Genomic DNA, 19,033 nt, shown 5'->3' on the forward strand with positions numbered 1-19,033 from the left:
GTTTCCATCTTCTCTAGCATTATTCTTGCCAGAAGTTTGCCCAGTGTAAAGAGAAGTATGTTGTCTCTTCAATTATTGTAATGCAAAAGATCTCTCATTTCCTAGAATTCACCAAAGCTCTTTGTCTTTCATAGGGAACATCTTCCATTCACAGATCATGTCAAAAGGCTCACACTTGATTCTCTGAGATTTTGGACCTCCTGCCCTCACCAGGATTCCTCCTGTCAAGCAAATGTTCGTATTTTGAGAGGAATGGTGTTAATCCCAAGCACTGTCATCTTTGGTATGTACTCTGGCCATTCCCTGTTTAAAGCATCATCAGAATAAATCTCCAGGTATTCTGCTAGTTTGATCATATTCTTGCTTTCTTTTTTTATTCAGCTTATGGGTCAGGTCCTGAAGTGCAGGTACACATTTACTTTCCAAATATGTGAAATTTTATTTAAATGTTTAATGGTTTAAATGTTGCCACTCCCAAGCTGCTTTTTAACATCCCTTCACAAATGGATGATGATGTGTGGACTCCCCTTGTCTGCTTCAGTACAACATCACAGCCGACATTGCACTAAAGTGCCTGAGGGCTGCTTGCATCATCCATTTTATCAGCTGAGCCCAAATTTCCAGCTGACAGGTGGTAGCAAGCAACAAATTCAGTCCCTGCAGCGGATTCAAAAGGCCTGTGTGTGATTTGGTACGCAGATTAGAGAGAAGAATGCCTTAAAGGAGGACTAAGAGCAGCCACTGGTGGTGATGGCAAAGGCCAAGAGGGACATACTCACTATTAAATAAGCATGCAGTGATAGTCTGAAATTGAGGAGTGGAGTCTTAGCAACTGTCAAGAAAACGTTATTTAAACTAGGATGCTTAGTACTGAAAAAACAAGTCTAATAAGCTATTCCTCAAAGAATAGACTTTTTCTGGATGACGAAGCAACATCTCATTAGAGGTTGATGGGCATCTAGTAACTTAGACCTGCTTTTCATTTGGGAAATTAATTGACTTTCTATTCAAATTATTGTCTATTGCTATTAAATGTGAATTTATAACATTGGTTTGAAACTGCACACACATCTACTAAGAAATGAAACAAAATCTTCCAAATAAAAATATCCTTTTTTCACTTGGAAAACTATGGTCAGTCTGAAAAAAAAGATTCTACCTTGGATTAATGTCCTTCCATGCTGTCTAGTTCCTCAAATCCAGTTTACTGAGGATGAGTCATTCTGGAAGTAAGTCTTATTTATGAAAATAAAACCCAATGTTTTTGTTGCTACAGTAGAGTCTGTTATTTACAAGCTCATTTATAAATTGAATAAATCCAAGAACTGAAATTCTTTTATAACAGTGTTTCTAGTTAAATGCTGCCTTTCGCCCTCTCAAATCCAGCTGTGTTGTGTATTCACATAGAAGAGGGTTGGAGCATTAAATAGTTAGTTATTTAGGGATGTTAATAACATGCTTTAAATGTTTTCATAAAGGGGTTTTGGATCATATGATGCCATCTGTGTTACTGTTGATTGTGGTTAATTATACAGGCAGGAATTCCATAGGAAAATGGATAGCATTACTAGAACAGTTTGTTTGTGTTCAAGATAATGGAATGACACAAAATTAAGCTGAATGAATTAAGTCTGAAATGCATTCGTCTCTAATAATTGTACATAAATCAGTAGAATTACTCTGAGTTACTCCAGTTTAAATCAGAACTTGGATGGGTGTACTGTTGTAATATTATTGTCATCACTCCAATGTATTTTTGTTCCTTGAGTACTGTAGAGTGTCTAATAAAAAAGAAAAATTAGCTTTCTATGTAATAGCCATGGTTTCTAATTTACCTAATATCTTGACTTCTTTTAGCAATTTACACATAAGAAGTGTATAAGTGAAACAGGTGGCATATGATTTTAAAAAATCATGTTCTACATGTTGAGATTTAGTAGTAATTATGTCTTTCAGTACTTAAATTCTATTAATCTCTTCTATAATCACTGGTATTAACTGTGTAGTACATTCACACATTTGAGACCAAGCTATTTTACAGTTAAAAAACATGCTTTTGTGTAAAAATTCAGGATGAAAAATCAATGGATGGGTTTTATATGTGTGTTTGTATGCAAACAGCTATCTACACATACATACAGTAACTCTGCACATATAAATGCATATAAGCTACATATATGTAGCTCTCAGAATTATGCTTTTAATTTTGTAAACATGGTCCAGCTATCAATGAGTTAAAACTAACTACAGCTGAGGGATTTATCTTTGAGGAAAAATTCAGGTCAGTCAGGATTTGACATGTGTCTGTTAAAGCTGCTGTTGGAATTGATCTAATCCTAAGCAAAACTTTGGCTAGGCTTCCATCTGCCAAAACTGATTACTGTATGTTTTTGTAAGGGCTGCCAGAAAATCAGAATACCATTTCATAAAATAAGTTTCAGAATTTGTTTTGCACTCAGAAAAATTGATTGTTTTTTCCCTTGTGGAAACTGAGACTAACTCTACAATAGCCAATTGTTGATAAGTGATTGTATTTCCTATGGGATATAGGAAATTCATGTTCAAATCTCCGGATATATATAAGAAGTAGGAATATGACTGAACTCTTCCATGTCATAAGTCATGGTCCTAACTATCTGAAAATAGGCTGTTCTGGATGGAACTTCTCAGGAGAATGGTTATTGATACAAAGTGACAAATTTAGGACCTTAATTTAGAATTTAGTACCTTGAACTTCTCTTTTACATTCAAGTGGATCTCCTGTCTTCTAGTCTATGAAGGCATTTGGCAGCATATCATAGTGTGTGATAGCACTTTACTTTCATAGTTAATATTTAATTCTTTATACAGAGTGGAAGTCTGCAAGACAAGACATTATATTTCCCAGTAAGTAGGGCACTTGTTTAAGGAGAGGGACTTGAATGCAAGTGTCTCACATCCTGAATGATTGCCTTATGTGACTGAGTATTACTTACTCTCTGATGTCTTCTACTAGTTCTCATGGGAAGTTTTGTTCAGAACCTGAAACTTTCTCAGCAAAAGTATGGTAAAAACAGATATGTTCCTTTGGAAGTTTGAGTTGACTTACCTGCATTTTCTCTTTAATAGTTATATAAACAACATAAAACCAGATACCCTCATGCAATACATCTAGCAAATGCACAATATAACGTACATGACGATATGTGTACCTGCAATTATTTCTTGATCTCAGAACTTTCAAGACTGGCTACCTGCTTAATGGTTATTTCTATATAATTTCCATCAGGTTTTCTTCTCTTGTTGCAGCTCAGGAAATAATATGCTACTTGTGACAAATATTTGTACAGCAAAAAATGTGGTTTCTGGGTGGAAAACCATTTGTGTTGAGTTTATCAAATAGGTTGGAGCTAAAATTTAAGTGTTCATGAAAATTAGGAAAAATTCACGTTAACATTTCTGAAACATTTGGAATTTGTACAGTCCAAGAAATGAGAGCCTCCATTACAAAACTTTTGGAGTGGAGGAGTATTAACATCAACATACAGCTAGCATATGGAGTACTCTGAATCAGGAAGGCAAAGTAGATTTAAAACAAGGAACAAATCAATCATTTCGTCAAGAGAATCCATACAAGGATTACAAAGCTTGTGCTTTTGTTTATTGGGTCAGTGAATATGTATGTATATCCTACAAAGTATTACTTCCAAGCAGAACTTCCACTTGTGATACCCATTAACACAGCAGCAAGTGCACTCCTGGGAAGTGGCATGCTCCCTCAGATGGACAGAAAAACTGAGCATGCTTCTCCTGCATTCTGGGTGAGCGCTCTAGCAATCCCCTGTTGGCAGATAAGTTCAGTTTGTTTTCTGGCTTTTTGTGACTGCCTGAAAATAAATACTCCATCTGAGGTCCAATTGAACGTTTTATTGGACCCCAGATAGTCATTATTAGTGTTGCAACTTTTAATCAGATAAGTGACAAAACTTCCTTTGGGTCAGTCTGACACACGAAAATCTACTCAAACTTGGCCAAGTTGAAAAATGTAGTTTTAGCAACTAAATTCTCTGATTATACTGATATTGTGCTCGGTGTGCTAGAGAAATCGGGGAAAACCATAGACTGTCCACTTACAGGTGAGCAAATTGTAGAATACAAACAATTTATGGATTAAGAGAACTAGGTCCATTCTTTGAACTGAATGACATAGAGGTATTTTTAAAAATGGTGCATGATCATGAACTAAAGATTTCCATGTGTACAGCAAAATAAGATTGCACAGGATAATCAGGGTTTTGTGAGCAATAGAAAATGCTCTAAAGCTTCTTGTCAGTGTGGGTCAATTCCATTAAAATTGGGGATTCAAAGAAATGAGGATAGGTACCACTTCCTTTTTAAAAATGGACAATTGTTCACTGCCTTTACTGATTTAATTTGATCCTGATGAAACTCAACAAAGTCCAGTCAAATGTCAGGATAAAGGTTTGTGAATCTCACATCAAAACATAATCCCTTCCTTCTTAATTCTTCCCTTCTCCAAGTCTAGTAAAACTGGAGCAATCTTAACCCCATGATAACCCTCACTGAGATGCTTTCCTCAGCTAGGACTGTGACATCTTTCTGATGATATAGATGATCTCAGCTAAGGTTAGAGGGATATTAATACCATCCTGGGACTTAACACAAACTCATATGGAGTCTGTTTTCATCCTAGATATCACTACTGCCTTGTACTGTAAGCAGTTTGGGTTTGTCTGTATATGGTTTAGTGAGGCTTGAATCCTTTTTTGTTTTATGCCAGAGTTCACGTCCTGAAGAATATCTCACAACTTTAGCCATGACAGCTTTTTTATATCAAAATTCATTAACCCAATTTGTATAGTTTTCAGTTGAGTTGGAGACAAACAAATTTCCAATTATAATCATGAGCGAGTTGCACAGTAAAGTATTTTCTCTCGGAGAAAAAAATACCACACACAAAAATAGCATGTGACATGATTACACTAACAGAGCTCTTAGCCTGAAACACCCTTTCTGAAGAAAACTCATTTCTTTGCATTCAGATCTATAGACTATTGAAATCTTTAATGAAAATCTGAGATTACTCAAGAAGAGCATATGTCAAGAAGATGTATGAGGACTCAGCCATAGACAGTATTGTATTTTATTTTTATTAAAAAGCTTTGAGGCACAGCAGACAACAACAACAAAAAGATTTGCCTAAGGTTATTAATTAATAGTTTGTCAAGAATAAAAAGAGAAACATTTTCACAAAGCTTTATCATACCTTAGAAATTGTTAATATTTGTAAGAATAGTGTTTTGCTTAAGATATCTGTTTAGCTTAAAGTATTGGTATTCTAGGCAGGGATTTATTTATTTAAGTGCAGTGAACCATTGATTTCAGAAACTGCCATCTAGAAAACACATTTTCCAATTAGGCTTGGTTTTTGAATTGCAAGTCAGGAGGCAAAAAGAATGATGAGTCCTGCTAAAGACAGCTGATGATGCATTATTAATGCTATTTTCAATATCAAACATGCCAGGAATCATATGCATAATATATTCTCCCAGTCTCAAAAATATGAAGTCTTTACTATTCTACTAGGATGATCTAAGGAGCTTGCGGATGCCCTTCCTACATAACACATTGCAAAAAAGGGTAAAAATTACAATGGCTAGATAAGTGTTTTTATTTGAAATGGCTTTTGTGCCCATTACTGCCATGCATTATGAATATAGTGTCTCACCAAGCTGTGTTGTTAGCTCTTTTAAGACTCTGTTTTCAGTTTTGGCATCTAAGCATTAGCCTTTTGGGCTTACCACATATTAGCTATTAAAGCAGAGCAGTTGAACAAATCGGGAATGGCTGTTTTATATTCCTACTCCAGCATGACAAACTATCTCTTTGCTGAGTTCTGTACTGTCACAATGATGTTGGCTCGGAAACTTTTGGAGGGGATTTGGGGGAGTCCCTAAAGCTAAAGGATAAAAACCAGAGCATTATGCAGACTTTTTCTTTGCTGCTGAGAGTGTACAGCATAACCGTATTATAGTTTAGAATCTGACTCAGTCTACTTTAGATATGTGTATTTCCATATTCTTTCTTTGTTAGCTGCACCTACAAGGTTGCCCAGGCTCTGCTGGAGGCACAGTTTCATCCAGGCCCTGTCTGACGTTGCTCTGACAGAAACCTGGGGGGCAATCTGAATTAATCCTCCACGGCTATTCTGTGGAACTGAAATGGCAGCTGCAGCAGTATCTCTCGGTTTACGTGTTTAGGTTGCTAGCTGGTTAAGCAAACTAAAGTGTTGGCTGTAAATCTTTTTTGCTGGCAGCACCTAGGCTACTCTTTAGTGCGTTTCCAGAACGCTGAAATTCTTTCCTGTTGGCTATAAGCAGCTCAGGCACGCACATAAAACCTATTCTCTGTTTCCCTGTCACCCCCTATAGGACAAACCTCCTGAGCAGCCCCTGTTGAATCACATTTACACACTCATCTCCTTTTAGATTAGTCGCTGTTTCTTTGCTTATTAAATGGAAAAGTAACTTCTAAAAATTTCTACTAGCTAACCTGTTTCTTTTCTTCCATTTATAACTCCAAATGTAAACTGTTTTCTTTCTCATCATTCCCTATAGATCTGAATCCAACGTGATAAAATAAGAATGATTTTTACAAGGCCTTCTGTAAGAAGTAAAATTTTTAAAATACTGAGAGATTAACTACTAAGGTATTTTCTTTTCTTTCAGAGCAGACAGGTCTTTCTAGCTTTAATCTTGTAATAATGTTCAATGGGTATTCTCCAGAAATGTAACTTCACTGAGAACATTCAAGACTTGAGTTGCCTCAATTTTTCATTTTGGATTCTCCTGTACGCTTGTGACATTTATTCAGAAAAGAAAGGTGATGACTGTGGTTCAAGAGGTGGGGAAAATTATTCTTGGGTAATCACAGAAGAGCTCAGTTTTGCTCAGGTGGTGACTTAATTATGGTATATATTCACAGGGAGAAAACAGTAGGAGATGGAGGTCTTTTTAAGCCATTTGATGTTTGCTGCACATTTGTCTTTGTCAGAAACTTTTCACTGGAAACACTGTAATGTAAAGACCTGTATTACACAGGGGGTCAGACTAAATGGTTAAGCATTGCCTTTTGGCCTTAAATCTATGAAAAGATGCAAAAATTACTTCTTCCATGCTTGCCACTGATGCTCTGCTTTCCCCTGAAAATATGATTTTCCCAAATAATATCAGTGGTAGGGATCAATATTGTATCTGAATCAATGCCTAGAAACAAAATTGAGCAACAGTATTTTAACATCAACAAGGTTTCACTAACTCTTTGTATAATCCACACTTGTGGAGGTGTAAGGTCTTCTAATAGGTGATGTATATAAAATAAATGCAAGTACTTTTATTAAATGCTAGTGGCGTTGGACTGGAGATTCTTAATTATGAAACTACTGAAACACGTATTCAAGCAAGAGCCAGTGTCACTAATTCTTTCTGAAATGGCAGTTTGATCATTTAGGTGCAGGTTTTCAGTTGCATTCTGATATCTTTGTATTTTTAATTAGGGATAAAAAGAGACCTGAAAATTGACATAAATATTCCTGTGTATATATATATGAGTAAGGGACTCAGAGAACACTGTACTGTGGACATGTGGAATAATCCAGGAAAAGGAAGACATTCCAGTCCGAGTAAACCACCATTTGCACAGTGAGAGAGCCAGTGGGGGTGGCAAGAAATGCAGCAAAAGAAAAATAAGAACAGAGAAGAAGGGCGTGAGGGGATGGGACTGGTGTAGAAGCAGGTATGAGTGAAGTGAAGTGAAAAGTGAAGTGAAGCAAGCCTCAAGGTTAGGAAGGGGGAAAAGAATGGCTCAGATTTTATTTTTTACAGAGAATAATCCCATAAAGATCTTTTGGATGATCAACTTTTAGAGCACCATTACTGATATCTGCTAAAATTACACTATCAGAAGAATTATGTAGGCCTTGCCCAAACTGATACTGATAGCTTTAATAAATTAAAGGCTGGCAGACATGATTGTCTCTGCAAACCCAGTAACAGGCATATCAGAATCTCATTCCCTGGAGCTGAGCAGGGTGCTTCTGGATCTTGATAATCATAGTCCCTGCTATCTACTACTTGGGAGCAATATTGTTTTAAGCCTGGCATTTGTCCATCAGCCCCCAGATGGCTTTAATCATTTGCGTGCACAGGCACACATCAACAGACACTGTTGTCTCTGTATATTACAAGACCATGACATTTTTAATATTGTACAAAAACCTCCTTTCATAGCTTCCAACAATGATGCTTGTCCAATTACATACAGAGAAGCTTATGACTGTCACTAGAAAGCTGCCTTACTCTGTCCAGGAGGATTTCCCATTATTGTCCCTAGGAATAACAACCTAACATCCACCAAATGGACCAATGACTCTAAATCCCTTTATGATCTATAGGACAACGAATACTAGAGTGGTTCTCTGCATGTCAGCAATTTTTGAAAATAAAACCACTGCTTTGGGGGTTTCCCCTTCGATCCATTATACCATCCAGAATGATCTAGTTGTTTGAGGTATTTTGGTGAGGAGCCCTGAACTCTGCAGTTACCTTCTCATGTAATCTACCACAACCCACGTTCGCCCGCTTTGTAATTCAGATCTGCAGCCACAGGTTCTTATGCAGAGGGGAGAATAGAGCTGGGATTCAGTTCTTCTCTCTGTTTTGTGCCCATAATTGGCAGTATTTTTCTTTTTATTCTCTGTTTGTCACAGTTATGAAAAAGATGTGCCATTTAAGGATTAGGAAGCCACAGCTTTCTCGGTCGTGCAGGAATGCCGGGGAAGAAAGGTTTCAGTTACTCACCTGCGCCCTGTGCTCCATGACTGACTGTAGCTGCTGGCAGGGTGGAGGACTCCGGTCCTGCTGCTTGCTGCACCTGCGGGAGGGTAGCTGTTTCTTACTCCAAATAAGAAACTAATACTGACTGAAAAGAGCTGGACAGAGTACTTGGCTGGGCAAAAGGAGAGAGGCAAACTGCTCTATGAAGAGGGATATAAAAAATGCAAAGCAGCAGAGGAATTATGTCACCAAAAATGGTCTCCTCTAGGAAAGTAAATTCCAGGTTGCATGTTAGATCATAAAGCTGGGACTTGGTTTCAAGTAAATGAGTATCTGTTAGCTACCTGTTTTTCTTTAGTTTATTCTTCCTGTAGCTTTCTTCAGTGTGGGAAAACAGATAAGTGAATGTTATATATGAAGTGTTTATTGATGGTTTTCTTCTGTCTGATATGAACCCTCTGTTCTAAATACTAGTAACAGCTGGGTTTGATGCTTTGTCTTCAAAATCAACATCCTAGCAGGTAAATAGCAGCTCTGGTTATATTTCTCGGTTTACCAGAGATAAATAAACCTGGTCTATAATAATATATGTTGTTCATGATGCATTTTAATCTTTTCATGCTTAGAAGTTCAAGACGCTCTATGCATTAGTGTAAGTTTCCATAACATCTTTGAAGTCAATGGAGTTTTATTAATTTAGACTAACTAAAGATCTTTCTATTACTCACATATTTATTAATTCGTGTAAAATAAAGTAAAATTAGAGTTAAACCATTGAAGTGAGAATTTAGTAATACTGAAACTCCCAGTCCTCACACCAAGTTTGATTTCCCCATACCCACTTCTTTGGCAAAGATGGACACCTTTTGGTCCCTCTCTTACAGGGAGGGAAAGTGTGAAGCCTCCTGTGTGTCAGGAGAGCACACCCACTGAATGCAGAAAGTATTTCTTTCTCTGTCATTCTTGAGCATGTGCCTTTTCCATAGGCATAGATATCCCTGCTGAGGTGGCTCTGAGATCTGACATACTTAGGAATAGAGGTAGCCATAGCATCACTGAGAGGTACTGCCACTTCTTGACCGGTGCACCTACTTCCCTGCTGATTTCTAAAGGCACACTGAAACACTGCCATAACCTCCTCTCCAGCAGACTCCATCATTTATATGAGCAAATCTACAGCTCATAGACCCCTTCTTACATTGAGAAAGGGGAAACGTACTTTTCTGCTTGAAGGTCTTCCTCTGAGAAACCTTCTTGGTCTCCCTGAGATCTTGAGCTTGAGAGGGTGGTGTGCAGAACAGTTTTTCTATTGTTCTGGTTGATCTGGTTGATATTAGTACATTTGGGCTGTCAGATCATTGCAAAGACTAATCAAATGCCTATTATTAGGATCTCTTAATCCTGGGGTGTTATTAGTGGCTACATTCAAATTTTATCATTATGTCCTTTTTCATTCTAAAAGGCTTAATTAAAAAGAGTCCTCAGCTAATTTCTGTATAGTTCTTTTTTAATCAGGCTTATTACTTTAAGTACTGGCAAAGAAGCTGATTCTTCTTTGGGAAAATCTCATTACAGCTTTAGCATGCTATTCTATGTTGGAAAGCCTTTTCTGATGTCAATTCCCTTGTCTGTTCATTGATGTGAATCTATAGAATTTGAAAGTTAGTTCTATCCCCTTTCCTTTGTCACCCACTTTTGTCATTCCAAATTTAATATGTGGTGTTTACATAAGAACTACATACTTATCTGCATGCTAATAGGTAGACTTTTATATCATGCTTCATTTGAAGAATTAAATTAACCACCTTTCCTATTTTGTGGATTTTATGTGTGTGTATATATATGATTTTGCATGCATATATACATGATTTTGTAAGAAAGGAGTTCCATGGGAGAAGAATGGAAATCATCATTGAAAACGACTGTATATTTAAAGAGAATGTCACTGGCTCAGCCTATATGCTGGTTTAAATCTGCAGAAGAATAAACTCTAGCACAACATCTGCTTTTTAGGTCTGGGATTTTCTCACCCAATCAAATTCAAAATAGCTTTCTGTGATTTTACTTTAATCCTACTGCTGCAGAAAATTGGATGGGCTAATTATTAAGGAAAATGCTAGTAGTTCCTTCAGGGACAAAAGAATGAGTCCAGAAGCATTGGGTATCACAAAGATTCAGAAATATACAGACACGAGCCTCGTATTTAAGCATCAGTGAAAATGGGATATAAGCGAACACTGGCAGCGTTTAAGATAATTGGGATTTTTCAGTCTGTGCAGTAGTGCGTGGATTCTCTTTTCATAGTGTTTAACAAAGTAATTGCATTATAAGAAAAGATCCTTAAGAAAGTATATGAAGTGTGAAAGAAACAGTGAGGGAACGTTCATATTTTTAGGATGGACCATCCCATATCAATGTTCTGCTGACCTGGTAATAAACGCAGGTCGTCCATGACACAGTGTTTTGCATAGAATTTCCTGTTAACCTTAGGCTTCTGTTGAATTAAATCTGTTCATGCTGTTGATAAATATTAAGTACTGTTCGTAGGAAGAATAGAGATCAAGCTGAACAACTTCCTACTGACTTGTTCAGCACAATTTAATTTCCAGTGATCAAGTACATAATTTTAATAGACTGTCTTTCTGCATCTACACCTATGAGAAATGACTCAGATCAAATACAGACAAACTTTGATAACTTCAGTGAAGTTCATCTCTGTGCAGACAAAGCAGACCACGTGGATTACACTTAATTTGATTGATATGCCAATTATTTTGCTTTACATAGAACTCTGATAGAATTTTCTGAACCATAGGATGCATGCAGCATAAAAATGACATAAACATATAGAAAATATCATATTCCTCCCCATCTTTATCTGTCTTTGTCTCTTTCAGATTGTAAATTCTTGGGAGTGAATCTGTGTCTTGCTCTATGGCCCTGATCCAGCAGTAGGTGTTATGTGGCAGAGTTCAACTGCAGTCAGTGGGACCAGGGACAATTCAGTATTTAGTCTGTGTAGCGGCCAGAACAAGAGGGCCCAGACCTTGGCTGCATCCTGTGGCATTACATTAACTTTCCCCTCGTTTCACAGGAAATTACACAATGACGTAACTAAGTCAATGCATGTTTAGTGTAACTTAAAACGAAGAGTTCAGAGCCAGATAGGCTCTTTCATTAAAAACAGAAAAAAGTGCAGGCCATAGAGACAATATACTTGACAATCTTTCTCCGGTTGAGTGAGGGAAGATCAGAAGTATGAAGAAGAAAGAGCAGTGTGTGTGTGGGGGGGGAGCAATGAAAGGAGTCAGGCGTTTAGGTACGCTTTCTGTGCGTGTTTAATATTAAGGTGCATCTTCATAAGAGTGCTCTGGATGGATTTCAGAGGCTATCTGAGGCTTCATCAGGGGCATGATGTTTTTGCTATGAACAGTGAGGGCTTTTAAAAGATATTTATAGGGGAAAATTGAGATGGGGCGGAGGGAAGTAGAAAATTTAACCTTAAAGGAAGCATCACAGTATTGATGAATATGAAGAAAAAAAATCCTAGGCCAGTTACAGATGACAATTTTTCTAACTTTAAATAGATTTTTTTGCAAGGATATCAATAACTCTAATATTCTGTCCTTAATAGTATTGATTATAAAGGACCTTTGATTTTCATTGATAATACAATATTTTACCTTTGGCACAATCTCTACAGACTTTAATTATGCTTACCCATTCCAAAATGTTGTTGTTAAGTATTCTTGGGCTAAGTCTCTGTTGGAGAATATTGAACTAAAAATTAATAAATACATGTCGTTTTTAGTAGTGTACTTAATATTATAGGAGACGTTTTGCTGACAAATCCAAAGTTATCATTATGAAGTATGTATGTTGCATAGTTTATGAATGGATTCAGATTAAGGGGTTAGACTAGAGCCCCACACTATATTAATATATGAATTCTGTCAGTTTGGGTCTACTTTTGCCAAATCAGCTCTTCACTGTTTAATAGAATGAATTTGGTTATCTCAGTTCTGTTTATTTTGGTTTAACCCAAAACCTCTTAGTGTGAATAAAACAACTACATTATTGTCAGGCTTAGATAAACCTATATAGATCTAAGTTGCTGCGTTGATGATGCACCACACATACCTCTATTTTATTATTTTTACTGTGAATTTCTGAAAAGTACTTTGAGTAAAACAAACTTTGTTTATCTTAAGACATTTTTTAAAGAACATAGGAACATCCTGCCTGTATTGAAAATAGTTTTCTCGGTTGTTGCTGTCTCCAAGCCATGATGGTGCTGGGGGATAGCACAGGATGTCCCTCCAGAACATCCATATCATCTGCACTAAGTGAATTCACGTGCAAAAGAAGTGACCGAAAAGAAAAATCTATAGTTTGTTCTTCAAATCTTTTGCTCTAGAGAGATGAAAACAAAAATATTATTACACTTGAGCTCTGTCCAGCCCTTACTTTGTGTTAGGGTAGAGCCACTTTAACTTTTGTGTGAGCTGATGAGTGCCTCTTGCTTTCCTGAAATGGATGATATTCAGCTGCCTTCTGTTCCTTCTCTCCATGTATAGACAGTGATGCAAGGCAAAAAATGGCTCTAAAGTTCATGTTTTAAATTGTCTTTTGTACCCTTAATGTACTCTCCAGGTGGTAATGGGTGGGATGCTTTATGGCACAATCTATTTCTGTGTTGTGTGGCCTGTCCTGTGAAACACTATCAGAAGTGTTTATTATAATCTGTCTGACCTGTGTAAATTGAAATCCATGGGAAAATGGTGCACTGCTGGTTATATACACGTGTGTGATCACAAGAATTACCTTTGAGTGAAATACCTTTAAATTCTGTTGAAAACGCTTAAATCTCGCTGTACGCTTGTTGGCTAACTGTGGAACCTGCTCAGCTCTGGCACTTTCACAGCAGTTATGTGATTTCCCTCCTTCTAGGCGAGTAAGAAAATGTAGTGGGACGGAAGCAAGGACGAGAAGCCTCGAGTGGTGGAACGGAGGGGTCTCTGCTTGGGATTTCCCCTTCCCCGTCGCGCTGTCTCACAATGTCAAAGAAGGGTGCCAGCATCCGAGCTAAGGGAGAAAAGCCCGATGCCTTAGCTGCCTTGCAAGCTGCCAATGAAGAGCTCAGGGCAAAACTCACAGACATTCAAATAGAGCTCCAACAAGAAAAGAGTAAGGTGTGCATCCTTTTTTCTTCCCCCGTTAACTAAAATTAAGATAATCTGTTGTTTCTGATTTCTGACCACTATTCACCTTTCCAAAGTGATGGATGAGTTGGAACCACTTTTGATATCTGCTGTATAGCTTTTTTCAAGTAGACAGTCAGAACTGTTGGCAAACTAGCCACATCCTGTGGTTAATTTTGCTGGTGTATGCACAGCATACTTTAAGAAAGGACTTACCATTGTGTTGCTCTAAGCACATTTGTGATCACTGTTTAAAATAGCTGCAAGTTTAGCATTAAACTCAACAGAATGTAGTATGTAATACTTTCATTAAGAAGTTATTTCTGAGAGTTACTTTTAAATGCTTTCCTTCTCACTGTATTATTTAATAGCTGTCCCAGCTGACCTCTGTGGTGGCAGAAGCAGCTGATTTAGCAGCAGACACCAAGTACTAGAAGAAACAGTTCTACCACGAAAGAAGAGTGTGCCATAAATCTGCTTGAAAGTGTGTATCGTGCAAGTGGGAATGGCAGCTTCTGTTCTAGTAGCTTTAGTCTAATTTGCTACTGAAATTTAGCCTTAAATAGTTTTGTATTGAGAAGTATAAAACTTAGAATCTTTAGGAAAGTCACTGATAAACTAATTAGAGCTGGTAAATACATTTTGCACCACACATAGCTGACTTGCAAAGGACTTTGAAAATAAAATTTTCAGAGTGCATATACCTTAGTAACTGGAACTCACATTATTTATGAAACAAAAGATAACCCCTTTATTTCTTATTTTAAATTTGTTTTCTTTGTATTTAAAAAAGAATATAAGACAAAAGATTCCTTATCTCTAAAAATGATGGTACTTCAGAGGTACAGCTTTGTGATGGGAAAACTAAATAGTCAAAATTGCAAATTCTTTGGCAGGCAGTGACTCAGCTGTATACAGAATGCTTGTTCTTATGAGTCAGGAAGAAATTAAGTTGAAAAATTACATACCTAAATGCCAGAAAAAGATCTGTAAAAATAAACATCTGTCCAAAACAGATGGCATAATCATAGCAGTAGGCTGAAAGCTGTCCACATCTTTTATTTTTCTCACTAGGACTTTTTCCACTAAATATTTACATTTTTTTTCATTCTCCTTGTAGACAATTTTGTGTTATTCAGAAATTCTCTTTACTCATTCTTTCTCTTTACTGTTTACATTAATTTTATTTTTATTTTTTTTCTCAAAATCCTTCAAACTGTCTGTACAGAATTTTTAGATGTATGGACAGTAGGCCTAGCTTCAGTCTCCTGCTGTGATTGCCAAAGTTTAAGCAGCCACCATTTCTCTCTGAGCCTTTGTGAGAGAGACAACCTATGTATGAGCCTGAATTTTAAGTTTTAAGAGCTTGTAGTAGTAGCCTTCAGCCCATTTCTCAGTGAGAGCATGACAAACTTACTTGCTTTTCCCTAATTCCCCAAATTAGTTCACACTGATGAACTTTGGGTTTTTTTGTTCAAGAGTGCTAATACAGACATGCATTATCATGCCAGGGACAGAATTATATTCTATATTTTATCATGAATTTGCGTCATTATTTGGCATTGTAGACTGTAAATCTCATTTTCAAAGAAGCTTCCAAGGGTAGATATTGTTTTTTAAAAATAGAACTATGTTTTAGAAACATGTTGTGATGCACAGTTTACAGTATTGAGTACTGATTTTCTGTTCCCCACCTGCATCCTTTTTGATACAATGGTTCTCATCATGGCTTCTCTTGTTTTCATGATATGGTTTTAAACTGAAATATCATTTGCTTCTTCTGTGGTCAGATACTGTTAGTTATTCTTACTGCATAATTCATTACTGAAAAAGCATGTGATAAAATGCAGTTATTTTGGCCTTTGCAGAAGTTTGGGTGGAACTTTGTAGGTCCCGCATATGCATGTGCACACAGCACAGTTTGGGTCTGTGTGTCTGAGAGTGCCAAAATAACGACTTCGGTATCTGGCTCTCGTGTGTTCTTTCTGGGGTGTGGTATACCTGCAGATATCCAGCTGAACAATAAAGTAAGGACTTAGACTTACTGCTTAAGATGCTGGCATTTTTTTTAAATGCATGTTATTTTAAACAATAGTCTGTTTCTAAGCAGTTACCCTGAGAACCAAACAGAAACTGTTCTAGTTCGATCCAGGTTCAGATTCTTTTCTGCAAGTTTCCTGGCTTATTCGTCTTTTTTCAAGACTTAGTCTTCTTTCTGGTATGGCTCTGCCAGGCAGAGGACAAGCAGGGAGAGCTGGCTGGTCTTGAACTCAAGGCAGGCACCCTGAGACCACGTTTTTTTTTCTCCTGGGTGCGACCCAGTGTCCGAGTAGCCTTCCTTGTGTTCAACTGCCGTGATGCATCTGTGTTGATCATACACCGTGCTTGGAATAAAAAAGAGATGATGAGGTTGATAGGAGTGATCTATGTAGATCATTAAATGTAGTGTGACCATATTTGTAGGATATATCCCTAACAGTCAGAGCACTGGATAATGTTTTTCATAAAACAAAATATCAGTGGCTATCTCATATACTTTATGTAATGTTTGGATATTAAAGTTCACTTGTTTTTTATTGTGTGAATTTATAATACTTATTTATATTGCATTAATTGATGTTTTTAAGGCACTAGATTTGGCATATTAAAGAGTCTGTGAGATTGCAAAGGACTGATATTTAATTATTAAAACAAAATATAAGGTGTTAAATTCAACAGTGGTGCTTAGACTATTATCCTTATTATCAGTTACTTGCAAAATGACAGTGATACATTTTTGTTTCTCTTTTTCTAAATGTACAGAAATTTCCATTTATGTTTATCTGTAGCAAAAGAAAGGTCTTTCCACAAATTTATCAGGGTTCTTTTTCTTATTTTCACAAATTACTTACTGCTTAGAAGAATTCTCTAAGTTGTCTGTAACGTCACAAGTTTTTTTCTTTACATTTGCACTGTTTGGGTCTGTAATCTTTGGAGTGTTCTTATTTGTGAGACAGGCTTAGGCTTATTATTAGTAAGGAAACCTTATTATGTCAACTGAGGAAGAAAAATGCATTTTTACTAAAGAGAATTGAGTTGAGCATTTCTTTCCTGATGAACACTTACATAATTAATTATGATGCAGCAGAATACCCATTTATTCATTTCAGTATTTAGAGATGTGCGCAGGCTGTTTCAACAAACGTTGTAGGACAGGAAAGACAGAGCAAAAGAAGGTGCACTCCCTGCCCTCTACTCAGTGAAGACAGGCACGTAGGTAGTTCTTTTTCTTCCCTTTCCCCTTAGCACAAACATTTTCTGTTTCTCCTAACACCCATTTTTCAAAGGTGACAGGAGAGCGTGGATGCATATATCCTATATCCAGGGTCATCTTTACACGCTGGACTCTTTGACTATCATTCATAAAGTAGTATTCAAATATTTGTCAGTATAATAATTTCAATTCACTTGAACAAGCTCTGTGGACCAAAGTGGACCTTTGCTCCAGCATGGCTCCTTTGCAAGACTGGAATGTGTTATGAGACCTCCTGAAAACTGTTTAAAACAAGCTTTCAATGGGTTTCTCTAGTAATGATCTCTCTTGTATTTTTTTATGATGTCTCTTAAAGCTAATTTTTAAACAGTACATCTCATCGACCTGTATGGGAACAGAACCGAGTAACTGTATTTGTAGTAGTTGTGCATAAAGACTTGCAGTATGTTAACAAGTCATCATAAAGAATTAAACCCTTTCACCGAAAGCCTGTTCAGATGTTCTTGATAGACTTCAGTGGAGTTTGGATCCTGTCCTAACCCTCTGTTTAATTAAGAGTTCTCTTTCCTGTCAGGTACATTGCTTATCATTGCAGTTTTCAGTACTCACAAATGTGACTTATTATATGTAAATGAATATTAGAGTTTTAGCACTCACTGTTAAGGAGACCCAAATAGTTTGGAATGCCCAGTTTAGTCACTGAATAGCCAGGATATACTGCACAAACCTGCTTATATGTATACCAAAACACTACATGTTATTAGTTGCATGCTTAGAAAATTTCATGGCATTTATTAGCTGTCTGGTTTTTACTAACTTTGTTTTGAGGGTAAAATACAAGGCAAAAGTTGGTAGGAAAAAAGAAGGTAGATTTTATCTTTTTATCACTTTTTAAGCTCAGTGCAAAGCAAATTTTTAACTATAAGGAGAATGGCATTCTTTATGTGAAATGAATCTTTAATGTTTTATTGATATCACTATGCATTTGAACTTTGATATGATACATATTTGCTATGCAAGTCATTGAACTTATCGCTACATGTGAAAATAGAAGCATTTGCATTTTGAAAAGTGAAAAAAGTTGATGAAATATAAGCTGTGAAATATGGTGAGAATCTGCTAAAAAATCTGGAAGCGTATTTGCTTTGATTTTACAAAAGATTTGTTCAGCTGAGAAACTGAGAAAAAGGCTATTAATGTGGGAGAGATATTGCCTACAAGAGCATTTTTTTTCTGAGGACATCTCATGATTTAAAATATAATTGAAGAAAATGAGTCTTTGAAAAGATGTCATTATCTGTGTTCTACTGTTATCTAGATAATGTTTTATTTGCACCTATGTTTAACTTGCACTGACGCACCTCTAACGTTGTGAACATGGGGTTATTAGAAAACCATTACGATTTCCCAATGACTTCCTAGGAAATGGTTTCTCAGTGTACAGTAAGTCAATAAAAAATAATTAATCAAGCTTTCTTAGTCTTCCTACAGAGACTAATACTTAGAAACCATTCATAGGTAGGAAAAAATGCACATGCCTGGCAGGGAGGCGGCATGGGATGACCGGTAGGTGATGCCAGGTTTGTTCCTGGAGACTGTGCTGTCACCAACACACTGACCAGTAACCCTGAATTTCTTTTGTTTTGCATCTGTTGAATGCCCTGTTGAACAGGTACCACTCTGCTGATCATCTGTGCTTGGCTTTACCTCTCCTGCGCCTAGGCTAGGTAGAATATGCGTGACCA

General features: G+C 36.8%; 1 protein-coding gene across 1 annotated transcript in view; it reads left to right on the top strand.

The window, feature by feature from the left end:
- Positions 1-234: 234 nt before the first annotated feature.
- Positions 235-19,033, top strand: part of JAKMIP3 (Janus kinase and microtubule interacting protein 3) — a 68,773-nt gene continuing 49,974 nt past the window's right edge. The window contains exons 1-2 of the mRNA XM_013948396.2: positions 235-283; positions 13,785-14,026. Of these exons, the coding sequence (XP_013803850.1) occupies positions 13,892-14,026 (135 nt within the window). The 5' untranslated portion in view covers positions 235-283; positions 13,785-13,891. The remainder of the gene's footprint in view (positions 284-13,784; positions 14,027-19,033) is intronic.

This window comes from Apteryx mantelli, chromosome 7 (genome assembly GCF_036417845.1).
Source record: "Apteryx mantelli isolate bAptMan1 chromosome 7, bAptMan1.hap1, whole genome shotgun sequence".
In the NCBI taxonomy this organism is placed as follows: Eukaryota; Metazoa; Chordata; class Aves; order Apterygiformes; family Apterygidae; genus Apteryx; species Apteryx mantelli.